Source organism: Mus pahari, unplaced genomic scaffold (genome assembly GCF_900095145.1).
Source record: "Mus pahari unplaced genomic scaffold, PAHARI_EIJ_v1.1 scaffold_11712_1, whole genome shotgun sequence".
Classification (NCBI taxonomy): domain Eukaryota; kingdom Metazoa; phylum Chordata; class Mammalia; order Rodentia; family Muridae; genus Mus; species Mus pahari.
The window spans coordinates 8,101-23,697 of NW_018394086.1; the positions used below are offsets into that span (position 1 = coordinate 8,101).

The 15,597-nt window shown below is 36.1% G+C and overlaps 1 protein-coding gene across 1 annotated transcript; it reads left to right on the forward strand.

The window, feature by feature from the left end:
- Window positions 1-455: 455 nt before the first annotated feature.
- LOC110315861 (complement factor H) lies at window positions 456-9,295 on the forward strand (the record flags this gene model as incomplete). The annotated part of the gene is made up of 5 exons (XM_021189808.2): window positions 456-638; window positions 1,924-2,100; window positions 7,870-8,043; window positions 8,773-8,955; window positions 9,038-9,295. Coding segments are annotated over 5 exons (975 nt in total), but the record flags the coding sequence as incomplete, so codon positions are not given.
- Between the last annotated feature and the right edge of the window lie 6,302 nt (window positions 9,296-15,597).

The window sequence follows — 15,597 nt, forward strand, 5'->3', positions numbered from 1 at the left end:
ACAGCTACAGTGTAGTTAGATACAATAATAAAAAAGAATGAATGAATGAATGAAGAAAGAAAGGAAGGAAGGAAGGAAGAAAGAAAGAAAGAAAGAAAGAAAGAAAGAAAGAAAGAAAGAAAGAAAGAAAGAAAGAAAGAAAACTTTGTCCAGAGTTATGACAATTTGCAAGATTATGGATTCATTTGGACAAAAATATTAAGCATAATTTAGGTTATAATATAAGTCCTTTAAATTTTGCTTTGTTAGAAAAAAATTCTCAGATGACAATGACGATGTATCTTAAGGTTTATTGTTGTTCGTTTTTATTTTTTGTGGCCTAGTAATGTGAATGATTTTGATTATTTCAGGTTTTCACGCACAAATGACTAATGGCTACTTTTGCATTTTTTAATATTTTAAATGCTTAAGCTGCTGTGCATACACTAATTTTTCCTCACTTTTTACCCTTTTAGAGACATGTTCAGTATCAGATATAGAAATTGAGAATGGTTTTTTTTCTGAATCTGATTTTACATATGCTCTAAATAGAGAAACATCTTACAGATGTAAACAGGGATATGTGACAAATACTGGAGAAACATCAGGATCAATTACTTGCCTTCAAAGTGGATGGTCACCTCAACCCTCATGCATTAGTGAGTATTTTATTATATTGTTGCAATTATACTGATGATGTATAGCAGTTTAATTTTATTCTCCTTTTATATGGCTCTTATTTTTCATTTGTAAACTTCAAGATAAAATACACACCAATTTTTTTTCTATTTGGCTTATTCCTGCATTTCAGAGAATCAGTTCATTTGAATTTTCAATTCTTTAAAATATCCTATAGTTTTAAATCTAGCGAAGAAGTCTTTGAAGAGCTGCAAATCCCAGAAAATGTGATGACCTTATAATATGTATTTGACACTATGAGTTAAGGTCCATGTCAGAACATCTCCCTCTTAGAAGATCTTTTTAAATATTTTGATATTGGAAAAAAAAGAAATGATTCCAGTTATCAGCAAATTTTGGTGTTTGGAAACATTCCCTTGTTTAAGGACATACAGTTAATGAAGATTTTCTAGGATCAACAATTAGTTCATCTAATCTTATTTATTAGAAAAATACTCAGTGCTATTTTTCAAGAAGTATTCAACATAACTGAAATAATAAGGCAATTTAAGATATTCACTAATTTCATAGTATTTAATATTTTCCAGCCACTGTAATTTTACAAGATCTTATTAAAGAAAAGGCAATTAAAATTATACCCATGCAATATTCATCTATATTAAATTATAACTGACAAAGATTTATTGGATATTTTTGCTATTAAGAATTAAACCCTTGCCGGGCGGCAGTGGCACACACCTTTAATCCTAGCACTTGGGAGGCAGAGGCAGGCGGATTTCTGAGTTCAAGGCCAGCCTGGTCTACAGAGTGAGTTCCAGGACAGCCAGGGCTACACAGAGAAACCCTGTCTCGGAAAAACTAAAAAAAAAAAAAAGAATTAAACCCTTGATATAATACCTGTTTTAAGTTCCGCTTATCTAGTTCTCTATTTTATGAGTCATTTTAATTACTAAATATAGAATGTGAATTCACAAAAAGCTTTCATATTCCCCTAAAAATATATATTTTCACTTGTGTATTCTTTTGGAGTGTGCAATAAGTATATAAAAAAGTAAGCTGAGAAACTATTTCTAAAATAATATTTTATAAATGTTTAAGAAAGAATATCAATGCTATATAGAATTGTAGCTTCCATTTTAATAACTTTCAAGGAATTACATTGTTGTTGTTCTCCTTCGGTTCCTTCAATACTTTATTTAATTTGTTATTATATATTAATCTATAAAGGCTTTTGTTCTTATGTGAATTACTCATATTGACTACTGACACACTAGAAATAAGATTATCTCTTTTATTTTATATTAGAGTTTTGTGATATGCCTGTATTTGAGAATTCTGTAACTAAGAATAATAGCACATGGTTTAAGATCAATGACAAATTAGACTATGAATGTTTTATTGGATATGAAAATGAATATAAACACACCAAAGGCTCTATAACATGTACTTATTATGGATGGTCTGATACGCCCTCATGTTATGGTGAGTACTATTTTCTCTGGAATAATTTTAAGAAAAAAAATGAATTTATGTGCTAAAAATTGAAATTCCTAGAATCTTCTTTATGATTTCATGTAACCAATGAAAAAGGACTGTTTGGAAGCCATTGATGTTTATATTTGCATTTATTAGTTCATTACATTCATTTATTTATCCTGTGTGTATACTTGCATATATGTTTGTGTTTATGAAGGTGTGTGTACTGCATTATACATGAAGGTGTCAGAGAATCTGTGGGACTTAGATTTCTCTTTTCATATGTATCTGAGGGATTGAACTCAAGTCTCCAGGCTTAGAGGCAAGCATTCTAACTGACAGCCATTATTCTGGCCTGAAAATCTGTTTTTAAAATAATATATATGTCAACTGTATATGATACCAGGTTATGATTCTAGCAATTAGGACCCTGGATCAAGAAATTTTAAGTTTGAGAGTATATTGGACTACATACTAAGTTCTGTTTCCAAAAGTAAACAAACCAAAAATTTCATTAAATTAATGATTCCTTTGTGTGGCCTTGTTATATCATGTATATCTTATTAGAGGATAATACTTTTATTATTCAAGCTCTTAATTATGTAGACTAGGTCTCCAGTATCAAAATTAGGAATTGAAGTATTAAGCTAGGTCATGAAAACTTGAGGGCAGGAAAGATTGCTCAGTGGTTAAGATCATGGGCTGTTCTTCTAGAGTTTAAGAGTTCAATTCCCAGCAATCACATGGTGGCTCACAATGATAGGTAATGAGTTCTGATGTTATGTAGGTGTCTATACTGATAGAGCACTCATACATAAAGTAAATAAATCTTTAAATCTTTAAAGAGAAAAGAAAAACGAAATAAAAAAGAAAACTTGAACAATGTGAGGGCAGAGGATAAAGGACAATAAAATTGAAAAAAAAAAATTTTTTTGAAAGACTAGTAGCAGATACTGAGAAATTTGATTTGCAGATTCAAGGGTCCAGTCAAATGTGGATGTCTACTCCTGTCAAGTTGTCTTGGGAGGTAGAAGTATGACATTCTTGATATACAGGCCAGTCTGGGTTCTATAGGAATTGTGTTACAGCTCTGAAGGGAAATGCTTCCCCTGTGGAGTTGCTGCAGCTATGAGTTTCCCAGTGCAGGTGTGACAGCTCTGAAGGGAAAGGTAAGCTGGCAGCAAGGAGCCAAGGAAAAGCACAAAGTCACAGCACAAATGACAAACCTCACACGAGGCTTTAGTAGAAAAGACATGAGAAAGCTGTGTCTGCTCCAGAGTGAAGCAGCAAAGACTTAGCAGGAGTTGGATTTGTATAGGACATTATATGCACCTAGGAGGTGCAGATGCTTTGGGATTGGCACCTTGGGATTGGTGGGGTTTTTTTGTTTTGTTTTGTTTTTTGTTTTTTGTTTTTTGTTTTTTGTTTTTTTAAATAACAGGTCTCAGAACAAGCTCAATGATTGGTGAGATTTTGAGCTCACCTTGGGTCCTTTTTCCCCCTGAAGGAAGGAACTTGGCCATTAGCATCTCAAGGGACATAGACATTATAGCAGTCTGGAGGTGGGGCTTGGTCACTTACCTGACCTCAAGGGGATTACAGTAAGGGAGTGGCTGCCTCTGCTTGGCCAAGATGCAGCAGGAGGCAGGTAATATAAGATTGGGGGGAGGGGTGGATAGAGTGAGTTTAGGAGTAGGAGCTTTTCCAGGGTCAGGATGGTGAGATTTCTAGATAAACCCAGGGATTGGTGTGTATTCATGCTCAGGGATTGGAGGGGTTTCTGATTTAAGGATTGGTAGGTTTGGGTAGGATTTAAACCTGGAAATGAGCTCTGATCTTTTACTCTAAATGAAGACATCTCATAAACAGACAAACAGCAACAAGTGACTTACATATTTAAAAAAAAAAAATCAAACTAAACAAATGGTGATCATTAGTTTCTCTCTGATTATAAACAGTTCAAGATTATGAAATCAGGACTTTCAACAATGCATTTCTAAGATGGAATGTAAATAAAGGAATATTAGCTCCATGAGACAGTACTTTACCTGAGGGTCAGTATTAGCATGTCAAATATAAAATAAAATATAATACGAATTTTTTCCGTGAAGGCAATATACAAAAATCTGCATACCCCAGATAAAGAGTGCATTAACAGCCTAATATACAGATACCACCACATTCTAACTTGATGAACCTTTAGTTGTGCCCAGACTGAAAAAAAAAAAAAAAAAATCAAAGAGGCCACCAGGAACCACAACTCCAGTGAAAGCTCATGAAAGTCATTAGTCAAGCTCGAGCTTGGGCCACAAACTTTCCTGATGGAATAGGAAGGAGAGTGACACTCAGATCTAGGGGCTTACGGTTCGTACAGGGAAAAAATTGCAAGCTGTGGCATTCAAGCCTTGGCATTACATGATTGGGTAAATGGGTAAAGGAATGCTAACATTCAAACTGATATCCCCAGGGAAATAACACACATCTAAAATGGGGTATCTGTCTTGGGAATGATTAATGTTTTCTTAACTTATCTTGTTATTGTGACCATCTTTTCCTGTTGCTGCAAGCTGGCCATAGATGTTATATGTATTTTTGGCTGCTTGGAATGCTTAATGGTCACTTTCCCAGAGCCCACGTTTGGGGGTCCGTATCATTCCAAGCACAGCAGCTTTCTCCAAACACAGCAGTTTTCTCCATGGACAGCAGCTTAAAATAGAGTGTAGAGAAAAAAATGGGATAGCTCCTGCTGCCTTTTGCCTCTTCAGAATTTTATCAATGTTGCTTTCAGAAATATGGAGGAGGGATTTCTCATAGGAGAAGAAATGACTCCTAGACAGCACACAAAAACACAGATAAGCATATTACATAACTTGTAGGCAGCACAGTAGGGTGAAGAATGTTTTTTGTTGTTGTTGTTTGTTTGTTTGTTTTCCCAAGTGACTCAGCTGTCTAAGCACCTTCAAGCTGCTGGGTAGGATCCTTCTTCTTCTGGGAAGTTGGTATGACATCATTCTTCTTTTTTACATCTAGGGTGGTCTGGGCTAGTTTCTTGCAGCTTTGAGTGTCTGAGTGATCCTCAGCAATCTAACTATCTTGTTTACACTGATAGGGAGGAGTCAGCTGAATCTGCTCAGTTTCAGGGACTCCCTGCTTAAGGAGCTTCCCTGAAGGATGGAGTATTTTAATCTCAATGAAACTGTTACCCAAAAATTCACTTCGATTTTCAATGTCTTCATGCCAGACAGGAAATGTGAATCAGAGGAGAAGAAATGGAGGGACTGAGATGGCAATGCCAACTGATACAATCAGATAGTGTTATATTACATACACACACACACACACACACACACACACACGGATATAACATATATAATTTAGGGGCTGACAAACTGTATAAATACAGTAACTGAAGAACAACTTTTTTTCACTTTAAGACAGAGTATTATGGTATACTTATTAAATAATTTGTATAAAAGAAGCAAAACATACATAAACAGAATAGAACAAATCAAACTATAATTATAGCTGGTTGTAGTGTGTGACATTAATTCTTTCAACTGGAAAAAAGCACACACTTAGACCAATTCAAGTTTAGATTAAATTAATTCATTCTTACTTCTAGCAATACAGAAAGGGGTTAAACGGATTGTTTATAAAGTTGGATACCAAAAGGTGTGCATTACAATTATCTACGGAATCTAGAGCTGAACAAAAGAAAGTGTTTTATTCCCCTCAATTGTTCATCTTTACAATTGTACGCTAGTAAAAAGACCACTTCATCCCTGTCTCACAAAAGCAAAAAAACAAACTGTTAAATATCTTACAACAGGAACCCAAACTTCTTTCCTTTTGTTTTCTTAACTTTTGGTTACTTTTCCTTTTACTTGTTCTTCTCTCTCAAAATATATCCCAACTGCAGCCTTCCTTCCTTCAACTCTGCCCAGTTCCCACCTTGCCTTCTTATTCACTGCTCCTCCCTTCCCCTTCAGAAAAGAGCATGCTTCTCATTGATATCCACCACACATGGAATAACAAGATGCAATGAGACTAGACACAAATCCTCATTTCAAGGCTGAATGAAGCAACCAAGTAGGATAATGTTCTCAAAAGCAGGCAAAAGAATTAGAGGCATTCCCCATTCCCCCTGTTAGGAGTCTCATGAAATGCCCAAGATAAACAGCAGTATGTATGCAGAAGACCTAGCATAGACACATGCAGGCTCTTTGATTGCAGCTCCAGTCTCTGTAGCCTCTATGATTCCTCCATAGTTGATTCTTTGGACCATATTTCCCTGCTGTCCCCAGTTCACCCACAAAACTCATTCTCTTGCCACTTCCCATGGTGATCTCCTTCTTATTTAACCCACTTTCTTGCTCAGACTCACTTGGTCTGTGGACTGTAGCATGATAATCCTTTACTTAATCTTTAACAACTACATAAGAGTTCATATCGTTTTTGTCTTTACAAGTCTGGTGGCATAACTCAGTATGGTTTCTTTTTTTCTAGTTCCATCATTTGCCTGCAAATTTCATGATGACAATTTTCTGACAACTTATATAATATATCATTATATAAATATACCACATTTTAATGCATTCCTCAGTTGTGGGGTATCAAGGATTTTAAGCTATCCAGCCTCTGGTTGCTGGCCTTCAAGGTAGTGTCAGACATGACTCTCTCTCACTGCATGGCTCTTAAACTGTACTAACCATTTGTAGGCCATTCCCACAAATTCTGCAATCACATCTTGCAGGCAGGAAAAATAGTAGGTTGAATATTTTATAACTAGTTTTGTGTCCCGATTCCTCCCCTGGAAATCTTTCCTGGTTACAGAAGATGGCTGGTTCAGGTTCTATAAACCCCACTACTAGGAGTCCTTACTAGGCTCACCCTCAAAGATTCCTTGGAGTTTCCATTGAACTAAGGTTCCATCATGCCCCTGAAAAGCCCCAAATTCTAGTCATCTCTTCCAAAACTTTCTCATTCCACCCCACCTGATTCCTCCTGTTACCATGCCTTCAGTTTTAATAATTCAGCAATTATATTTTATGAATGACCCTAGATAAATATTGTGACTTTTAATTTATATATCAGAACAAGGGGGATTGTAAGGCAGAAAACTATTATTTACTTCTTTATTTACTTATTTATTTATTTACGTTTGGTAAAACTCAACAATTTCAAAAATTGAAGAAAAATTTTATCATATTTGAGAATATTATACATTTTTAATTTGCATTGGAATAATTGACAATTAATTATCAATTAGAACTAGAAGTATAACAAATGGTTTAATGTAAAAGTTGTACACATGTTTCTGTTGATTTTATTTTTAGTTGCAAATTATACTAACTATATTTTCCTAACTTCAGATATATTAGAATTTATTTTACATATTTTATTTTTCTATTGAATTAAACAGAAATTATTTTAATATGTGACTTAGAAATTGTATGACACTAATTTCAAATCTGAGGGAAACAATTGTATGTTGTAAGAATAGGAAAGTGATTGTTTTCATATTAATATTTATCTGCAGCAAATCAGATCCAGTAAAAATGAGTTGATTTTTTTAAATCAGTTTTGACATTAATATATCATAGTTTCTTATAATTCTCAGAGAATACCATATTGATTTAGAAGCTATATTAATGCTAGTATGCCATAGTTTTCATAAGGAAAAGGGTTACTGAAGCTTCCCTGTGAATGTACTTGAGATTGATAAACCTACTTATAAATGACTAATTGTATATTCCAATTATCTTACTTTTCAAGAAAGAGAATGCAGTATTCCCATTCTAGATCCAAAACTAGTCGTTTCTCCCAGAAAAGAAAAATACAGAGTTGGAGATTTGTTGGAATTCTCTTGCCATTCAGGACACCGCGTTGGACCAGATTCAGTGCAATGCTACCACTTTGGATGGTCTCCTAGTTTCCCTAAATGTAAAGGTCAGTATGTGTTTTACATTTGATGAATTAGAATCAGAAGTTTATTTTTCTTCTTTTAGTGTTCCCCATTTATCCAGTATGTCTATAATATTAAAATTTTCAGGGAAATTGACATCCATGAAGGACATGTTTTATGTGACTGATACACAGTCACATATTTATGAGGTTAAAACCAAGCTAAATTGCTCTGTTAAATGTGTTATCAATGTGTTTACACTTGCACACATGATGGCTGGGACTTAAGAGATTTCTTTCTTTTAGTCTGCATTACCGTTAGTGCTCGTGTTTTTATAGCAAAGGCCTTCCCTCATATTGCATAGAGTATGTCCAAACATCTAAAAGCAGATTTTAATAAAGTCAATACCAGGTATTAAACAAATTAAAATAGATAATAGATACAGTGCTGATGTTTTTTTACAATGTGATAACTGTATGATAAATAGTACCGGTCAATGTGAAAATTATTATAATCAACACAATAATTACTGAGTGATTTGCATATACCTTCAAGCTGTCAGGTTTACCAAAAATTCTTCCACCTTCAATACATTTGGAGTGCTATTTCAACAAACGTATTATAACTGCAAAATGTAAATCTAGTATAAATAGCAATTACATAGAAAAGTTTTATAGAAAGTAATATGGTGAATTTAAATTTCTACATTTACTAAAATTTTAAACTGTCAGATGGACATTTTCATTTATATTTATGCAGTATTTCTGTAGCAGGTCAAGTAGCATCATGTGCACCACCTCTTGAAATCCTTAATGGGGAAATTAAGGGAACAAAAAAAGTTGAATACAGCCATGGTGAGGTGGTGGGATATGTTTGCAAACCTAGATTCCTACTGAAGGGACCCAACAAAATCCAATGTGTTGATGGGAAGTGGACAACCTTGCCTGTATGTGTTGGTAAGTAAAAACATTAACACTTCAAAGATATTTTTTATTTGAAGTGGTACATTAATCATAAATTTTTGTGAAACATCTTCAGAGGAAGAGAGAACATGTGGAGACATTCCTGAACTTGAGCATGGTTCTGTCAAGCTTTCTGACCCTCCCTACTACCATGGAGATTCAGTGGAGTTCACTTGTGCAGAAACTTTCACAATGATTGGACGTGGGTCAATTTCTTGCATTAGTGGAAAGTGGACCCAGCTTCCTAAATGTGTTGGTAAGTATGTGTGCATAAAATGGATACTTTATGAGAGAATATTAAAAGCAGTAAGGGAAAAAGGTCAAGTAACATATAAAGTCAGGCCTATTAGAATTAATTCAGACTTCTCACCAGAGACTATGAAAGCCAGAAGATCCTGGACAGATGTTACACAGACTAAAAGAACACAAATGTCATCACAGGCTACTGTACCTAACAAAACTCTCAATTACCATAGTTGGAGAAACAAAAGTATTCCAAGACAAAATCAAATTTACACAATATCTTTCTATGAATCCAACCCTTCAAAGGATAATAAAGGAAAAACACCAACACAAAGATGGAAATTACACCCTAGAAAAAGCAAGAAAGTAATCCTTCAACAAAAGTAAAAGAAGACAGCCACAAGAACAGAATCCCAACTTTAAGAACAAAAGTGACAGGAAGCAACAATTATTTTCCTTTGATTTCTCTTAACATCAATTGAATAATTCCCCAATAAAAAGACATACACTAATAGACTGGCTACACAAACAGGACCCAACATTTTGCTGCTTACAGAAAACCCACCTCAGGGACAAAGACAGACACTACCTCAGAGTGAAAGACTGGAAAACAATTTTCCAAGTAAATGGTCTGAAGAAACATGCAGGAGTAGCCATTCTAATATCGAACAAAATTGACTTCCAACCCAAAGTTATCAAAAAAGACAAGGAGGGGCANTTCATACTCATCAAAGGTAAAATCTACCAAGATGAACTCTCAATTCTAAATATCTATGTTCCAAATGCAAAGGCAGCCACATTCATTAAAGAAACTTTAGTAAAACTCAAAGCACATATTGCACCTCACACAATAGTAGTGGGAGACTTCAACATCCCACTCTCACCAATGGACAGACCCTGGAAATAGAAAGTAAACAGAGACAAATGGACACTAACAGAAGTTATGAAACAAATGGATTTAACAGATATCTACAAAACATTGTATCCTAAAACAAAAGGATATACCTTCTTCTAAGCACCATTTGTTACCTCCTCCAAAATTGACCATATAATTGGTCACAAAACAGACCTTAACAGATACAAAATATTTAAATTACCCCATGCATCATATCATCTCACCAAGGACTAAGGCTGATCTTCAATAACAGCATAAATAATTGAAGGCCAACACTCACGTGGAAACTGAACAACACTCTTCTCAATGATACCTTGGTCAAGGATGAAATAAAGAAAGAAATTAAAGACTTTTTAGAGTTTAATGAAAATGAACCCACAACATACCCAAACTTATGGGACACAATGAAAGCAGTCCTAAGAAGAAAATTCATAACCCTGAGTGCTGCCAAACAGAAACTAGAGAGAGCATACACTAGCAGTCTGACAGCACACCTAGAAGCTCTAGAATGAAAGGAAGCAAATTCACCAATTAGGAGTAGACTGCAGAAAATAATCAAACATAAGGCTGAAATCAATCAAGTGGAAACAAAAAAGAACTATTCAAAGAATCAACCAAACCAAGGAGCTGGTTCTTTGAGAAAATCAACAAGATAGATAAACACTTAGCCAGACTAACTAGAGGACACAGGGACAGTATCTTAATTAACAAAATCAGAAGTGAAAAAGGAGACATAACAAGAGATCCTGAGGAAATCCAAAACATGATCAGATCCTACTACAAAATGCTATACTTACCAAAACTGGGAAACCTGGATGAAATGGACAACTTCCTAGACAGATACCAGGTAACAAAGTTAAATCAGGAACAGATTAACGATTTTAACTGTCCCATTTCCACTAAGGAAATAGAAGTAGTCATTAATAGTGTCCCAACCAATAAAAACAACAGGAACAGATGGGTTTAATGCAGAGTTCTATCAGACCTTCAAAGACCAAATTGCAACGCTCCTCAAACTATTCCACAAAATAGAAACAGAAGGTTCTCTACACAATTCATTCTATGAAGCCGCAATAACTCTGAGACCTAAACCACACAAAGATCCAACAAAGAAAGAAAACTTCAGACCAATTTCCCTTATGAATATCTATGCAAAAATACTCAATAAAATCATCGCAAACTGAATCCAATAACACACCAAATTGATCATCCATCATGACCAAGTAGGTTTCATCCCAGGTATGCAGGGATGGTTTAATATTCAGAAATCCATCAACATAATCCACTATATAAACAAAAATCACATGATCATCTCGTTAGATGCCGAGAAAGCATTTGACAAAATCCAACACTCTTCCATGATGAAAGTCATGGAAAGATCGGAAATTCAAGGCCCAAACCTAAACATAATAAAAGCAATCTACAGCAAACCAGTAGCCAACATCAAAGTAAATGGAGAGAAACTTGAAGCAATCTCACTAAAATCAGGGACTAGACAAGGCTGCCCACTTTCTGCCTACCTATTCAATATAGTACTTGAAATTCTCTCCAGAGCAATTCAACAACAAAAGGAGATCAGGGGATACAAATTGGAAAGGAAGAAGTCAGAATATCCCTATTTGCAGATGATATGATAGTATATATAAGTGACCCTAAAAATTGGGGACCCTGATATTGCGGCCTCTTGTGAGGCTATTCCAGGGCCTGGCAAACACCGAAGTGGATGCTCACAGCTAGCTATTGGATGGAACACAGGGTCCCCAATGGAGGAGCTAGAGAAAGTATCCAAGGTTCTGAAAGGGTCTGCAAACCTATCGGTGGAAGAACAACATGAAATAATCAGGACCCCCTGAGCTTGTGTCTCTAGCTGCATATGTAGCAGAAGATGGCCTAATTGGCCATCATTTGGAATAGAGGCCCCTTGGTCTTGCAAACTTTATATGACCCAGCACAAGGGAAGGCCTGGGCCAAGTAGTGGGAGTGGGTGGGTAGGGGAGCAGGGGTGGGGGTGGGGAATAGGGAACTTTCGGGATAGCATTTGAAATGTAAATAAAGAAAATAATAATAATAATAATAATAATAATAGAAAAAAATTCTACCAGAGATCTCCTAAACCTGATAAACAGCTTCAGTGCAGTAGCTGGACATAAAATTAACTCAAACAAATCAGTGGCTTTTCTCTACAGAAAGGATAAACAGGAGGAGAAAGAAATTAGAGAAACAACACCCTTCAAAATACTCACAAAAAATATAAAATATCTTGGTGTGACTCTAACTAAGTGTAGTGGCTATTCCTGGTTGTCAATTTGACTATATTTGAAATGAACTACAACCCAGAATTGGAAGGCTCACCAGTGAACTTAATCTGGAGGCTCGGGGATACAAATTTCTGATCTGGATCTTGGTATGGAGATCTTGAGATTGATTCCAGAAAAGAAAGACAGGGAGATCTCCGAGTTCAAGGTCAACTGGGATTAAAGGTACGGTGGCACACACCTTTAATCTGGGCTACACCTTATGCTGTAGACCATAAAAGGACATTCGAGTTAGAAAGGGCAATCTGCAAATTCATCTGGAATAACAAAAAACCTAGGANAGCAAAAACTCTTCTCAACAATATAAGAATGCTGGGGGAATCACCATGCCTGACCTCAAGCTGTCCTCCAGAGCAATTATGATAAAAACTGCATGGTACTGGTACAGCGACAGACAGGTAGATCAATGGAATAGAATTGAAGATTCAGAAATGAATCCACACACCTATGGTCACTTGATTTTTGACAAGTGAGCTAAAACCATCCAGTGGAAAAAAGACAGCATTTTCAACAAATGGTGCTGGCACAACTGACAGTTATCATGTAGAAGTGATCCAATCTTATCTCCTTGTAAAAGGTCAAAAATAAGTAGATCAAAGAACACATAAAACCAGAGACACTGAAATATATAGAGGAGAAAGTAGGGGAAAGCCTCGAAGATATGGGAACAGGGAAAATATTCCTAAACAGAACAGCAATGGCCTGTGCTATAAGATCAAGAATCTACACATGGAACCTCATGAAATTACACAGTTTCTGTAGGGCAAAAGATACTGTCAATAAGACAAAAAGGCCACCAACAGATTGGGAAAGAATTTTTACCAATCCTAAATCTGATAGGAGACCAAAATATACAAAGAGCTCAAGAAGCTGAACTCCAGAAATTCAAATAACCCATGAAAAAATGGGGTACAGAGCTAAACAAAGAATTCTCAACTGAGGAATACCGAAGAGCTGAGAAGCACCTAAAAAAAATATATTCAACATCCTTTATCGCCAGGTAAATGCAAACCAAAACTACCTTGAGATTCCAACTCACACCAGTCAGAATGGATCAAAAATTGAGGTGACAGCAGATGCTGGCAAGGATGTGGAGAAAGAGGAACACTATTCCATTGATGGTGGGATTACAAGCTTATACAAACTCTAAAAATCAGTCTAGCGGTTCCTCAGAAAACTGGACATAGTACAACTGGCATATCCAGCAATACCTTTCCTGGGCATATACCCAGAAGATGTTCCAACTGGTAATAAGGACACATGCTCCACTATGTTTATAGCAGCCCAATTTATAATACCCAGAAACTGGAAAGAACCCAGATGTCCCTTAACAGAGGAATGGATACAGAAAATGTGGTACATTTACACAATGGAGTACTACTCAGCCAATAAAAAAAATGAATTTATGAATTTCTTAGGCAAATGGATGTATCTGGAGGATATCCTGAGTGAGGTAACCCAATCACAAAAGAAGTCACTAGATATGCATTCACCAATAAGTAGATGTTAGCCCAGAAACCTAAAATACCCAAGATACCATTTGCAAAACACAAGAAAACCAAGAAGAATGAAGACCAATGTGTGGATACGTTATTCCTCCCTAAAATAGGGAATAAAATACCCATTGAAGGAGTTGCAGAAACAAAGTTTGGGGCTGAGACAAAAAGATGGACCATCCAGAGACTGCCCCATTTGGGGGTCCATCCCATAATCAGCCACCAAATGCAGACACTATTGTATATGCCAGCAAGATTTTGCTGAAAGGACTCTGATATAGCTGTCTCNNGTGAGACTATGCCAGTGCCTGGCAAATACAGAAGTGAATGCTCACAGCCATCTATAGGATGGAACACAGGGTCCCCAATGGAGGAGCTAGAGAAAGTATCCAAGGTTCTGAAAGGGTCTGCAAACCTATCGGTGGAAGAACAACATGAAATAATCAGGACCCCCGGAGCTGGTGTCTCTAGCTGTATATGTAGCAGAAGATGGCATAGTTGGCCATCATTGGGAAGAGAGGCCACTTGGTCTTGCAAACTTCATATGTGCCAGTGTAGGGGAATACCAGGGCCAAGAAGGGGGAGTGAGTGACTACAGGTGCAGGGACAGGGGAGTGTATAGGGAACTTTTGGGATTGCATTTGAAATGTAAATGAAGAAAGTATCTAATAAAACAAAGAAAAAAGAAAAGAAAAAAATGGATACTTTATAAAGTTTAATATTTGTATTGTAGAAATATTTACTACTGTATACTTTTGAAATTAGTAGTCTTTTTGGAAATATCTAGTCTTAAATAATATGAATCCAAACATTCATTGTTTATAATTTGATGTATTTTTTCAGAAAAAGAGAAATAATTAATATAACCTATAAAATTTTTTCATTACCTTAAGATAAGTCTAGTTGTTAATTATGAATTTTCATTTGACTGAAATGTGAATATTAACACCCAAGTAGATATGGCTATGGCACAAAAATATCATTGCCTTTATTGTGTGAGGCTCTCCTCTCAGGTCTTGGAAAGCTAAGGAATAAAGTCAGCTAATCACCGGTTTTCTACTCCAATAACAGACTTTCCTCCCTAAGCACACCTATAATACTTGTGTTCATTCTACAGACTGCATTCTAAAGTCAATGTGCTAGAGCTGGGACCATCTGCCCTGCTAGCAGCTGTAGAAATCAGGGATTGGATGGGAAACGTCCCATATATCATTCTGCACTGATATACCATGTTCTTTTGGTGATTGAATCTTAATGAGTAGCTGAAAGCATCTTTGGGTCTACATTCTTTTTTCTCTGAAATGGAAGGTTTTCTTTGAGTGATCTTGGTCATATTTTAAGCATGGTCTCTGGTGTCCAGTCTTTACGATTGATTGGAGTTTGGGGTATTCATTAACGCCAGGGGAACATAGAGCTCCATTGGATAGAGCACCTATAGTTGTTATCCATGGCCAGACACCCAAACTTCATACTAGTTTGTTGTAGTGGCTATTCCTGGTTGTCAACTTGACTATATTTGAAAAGAACTACAATCCAGAATTGGAAGGCTCACCAGTGGACCTAATCTGGAGACTGGGAGATAGAAGTTTCTGATCTGGATCTTGGTATGGAGATNTTGAGAAGATAGGGAGATCTCCGAGTCCAAGGTCATCTGGGATTAAAGGTGTGGTGGCACACACCTTTAATC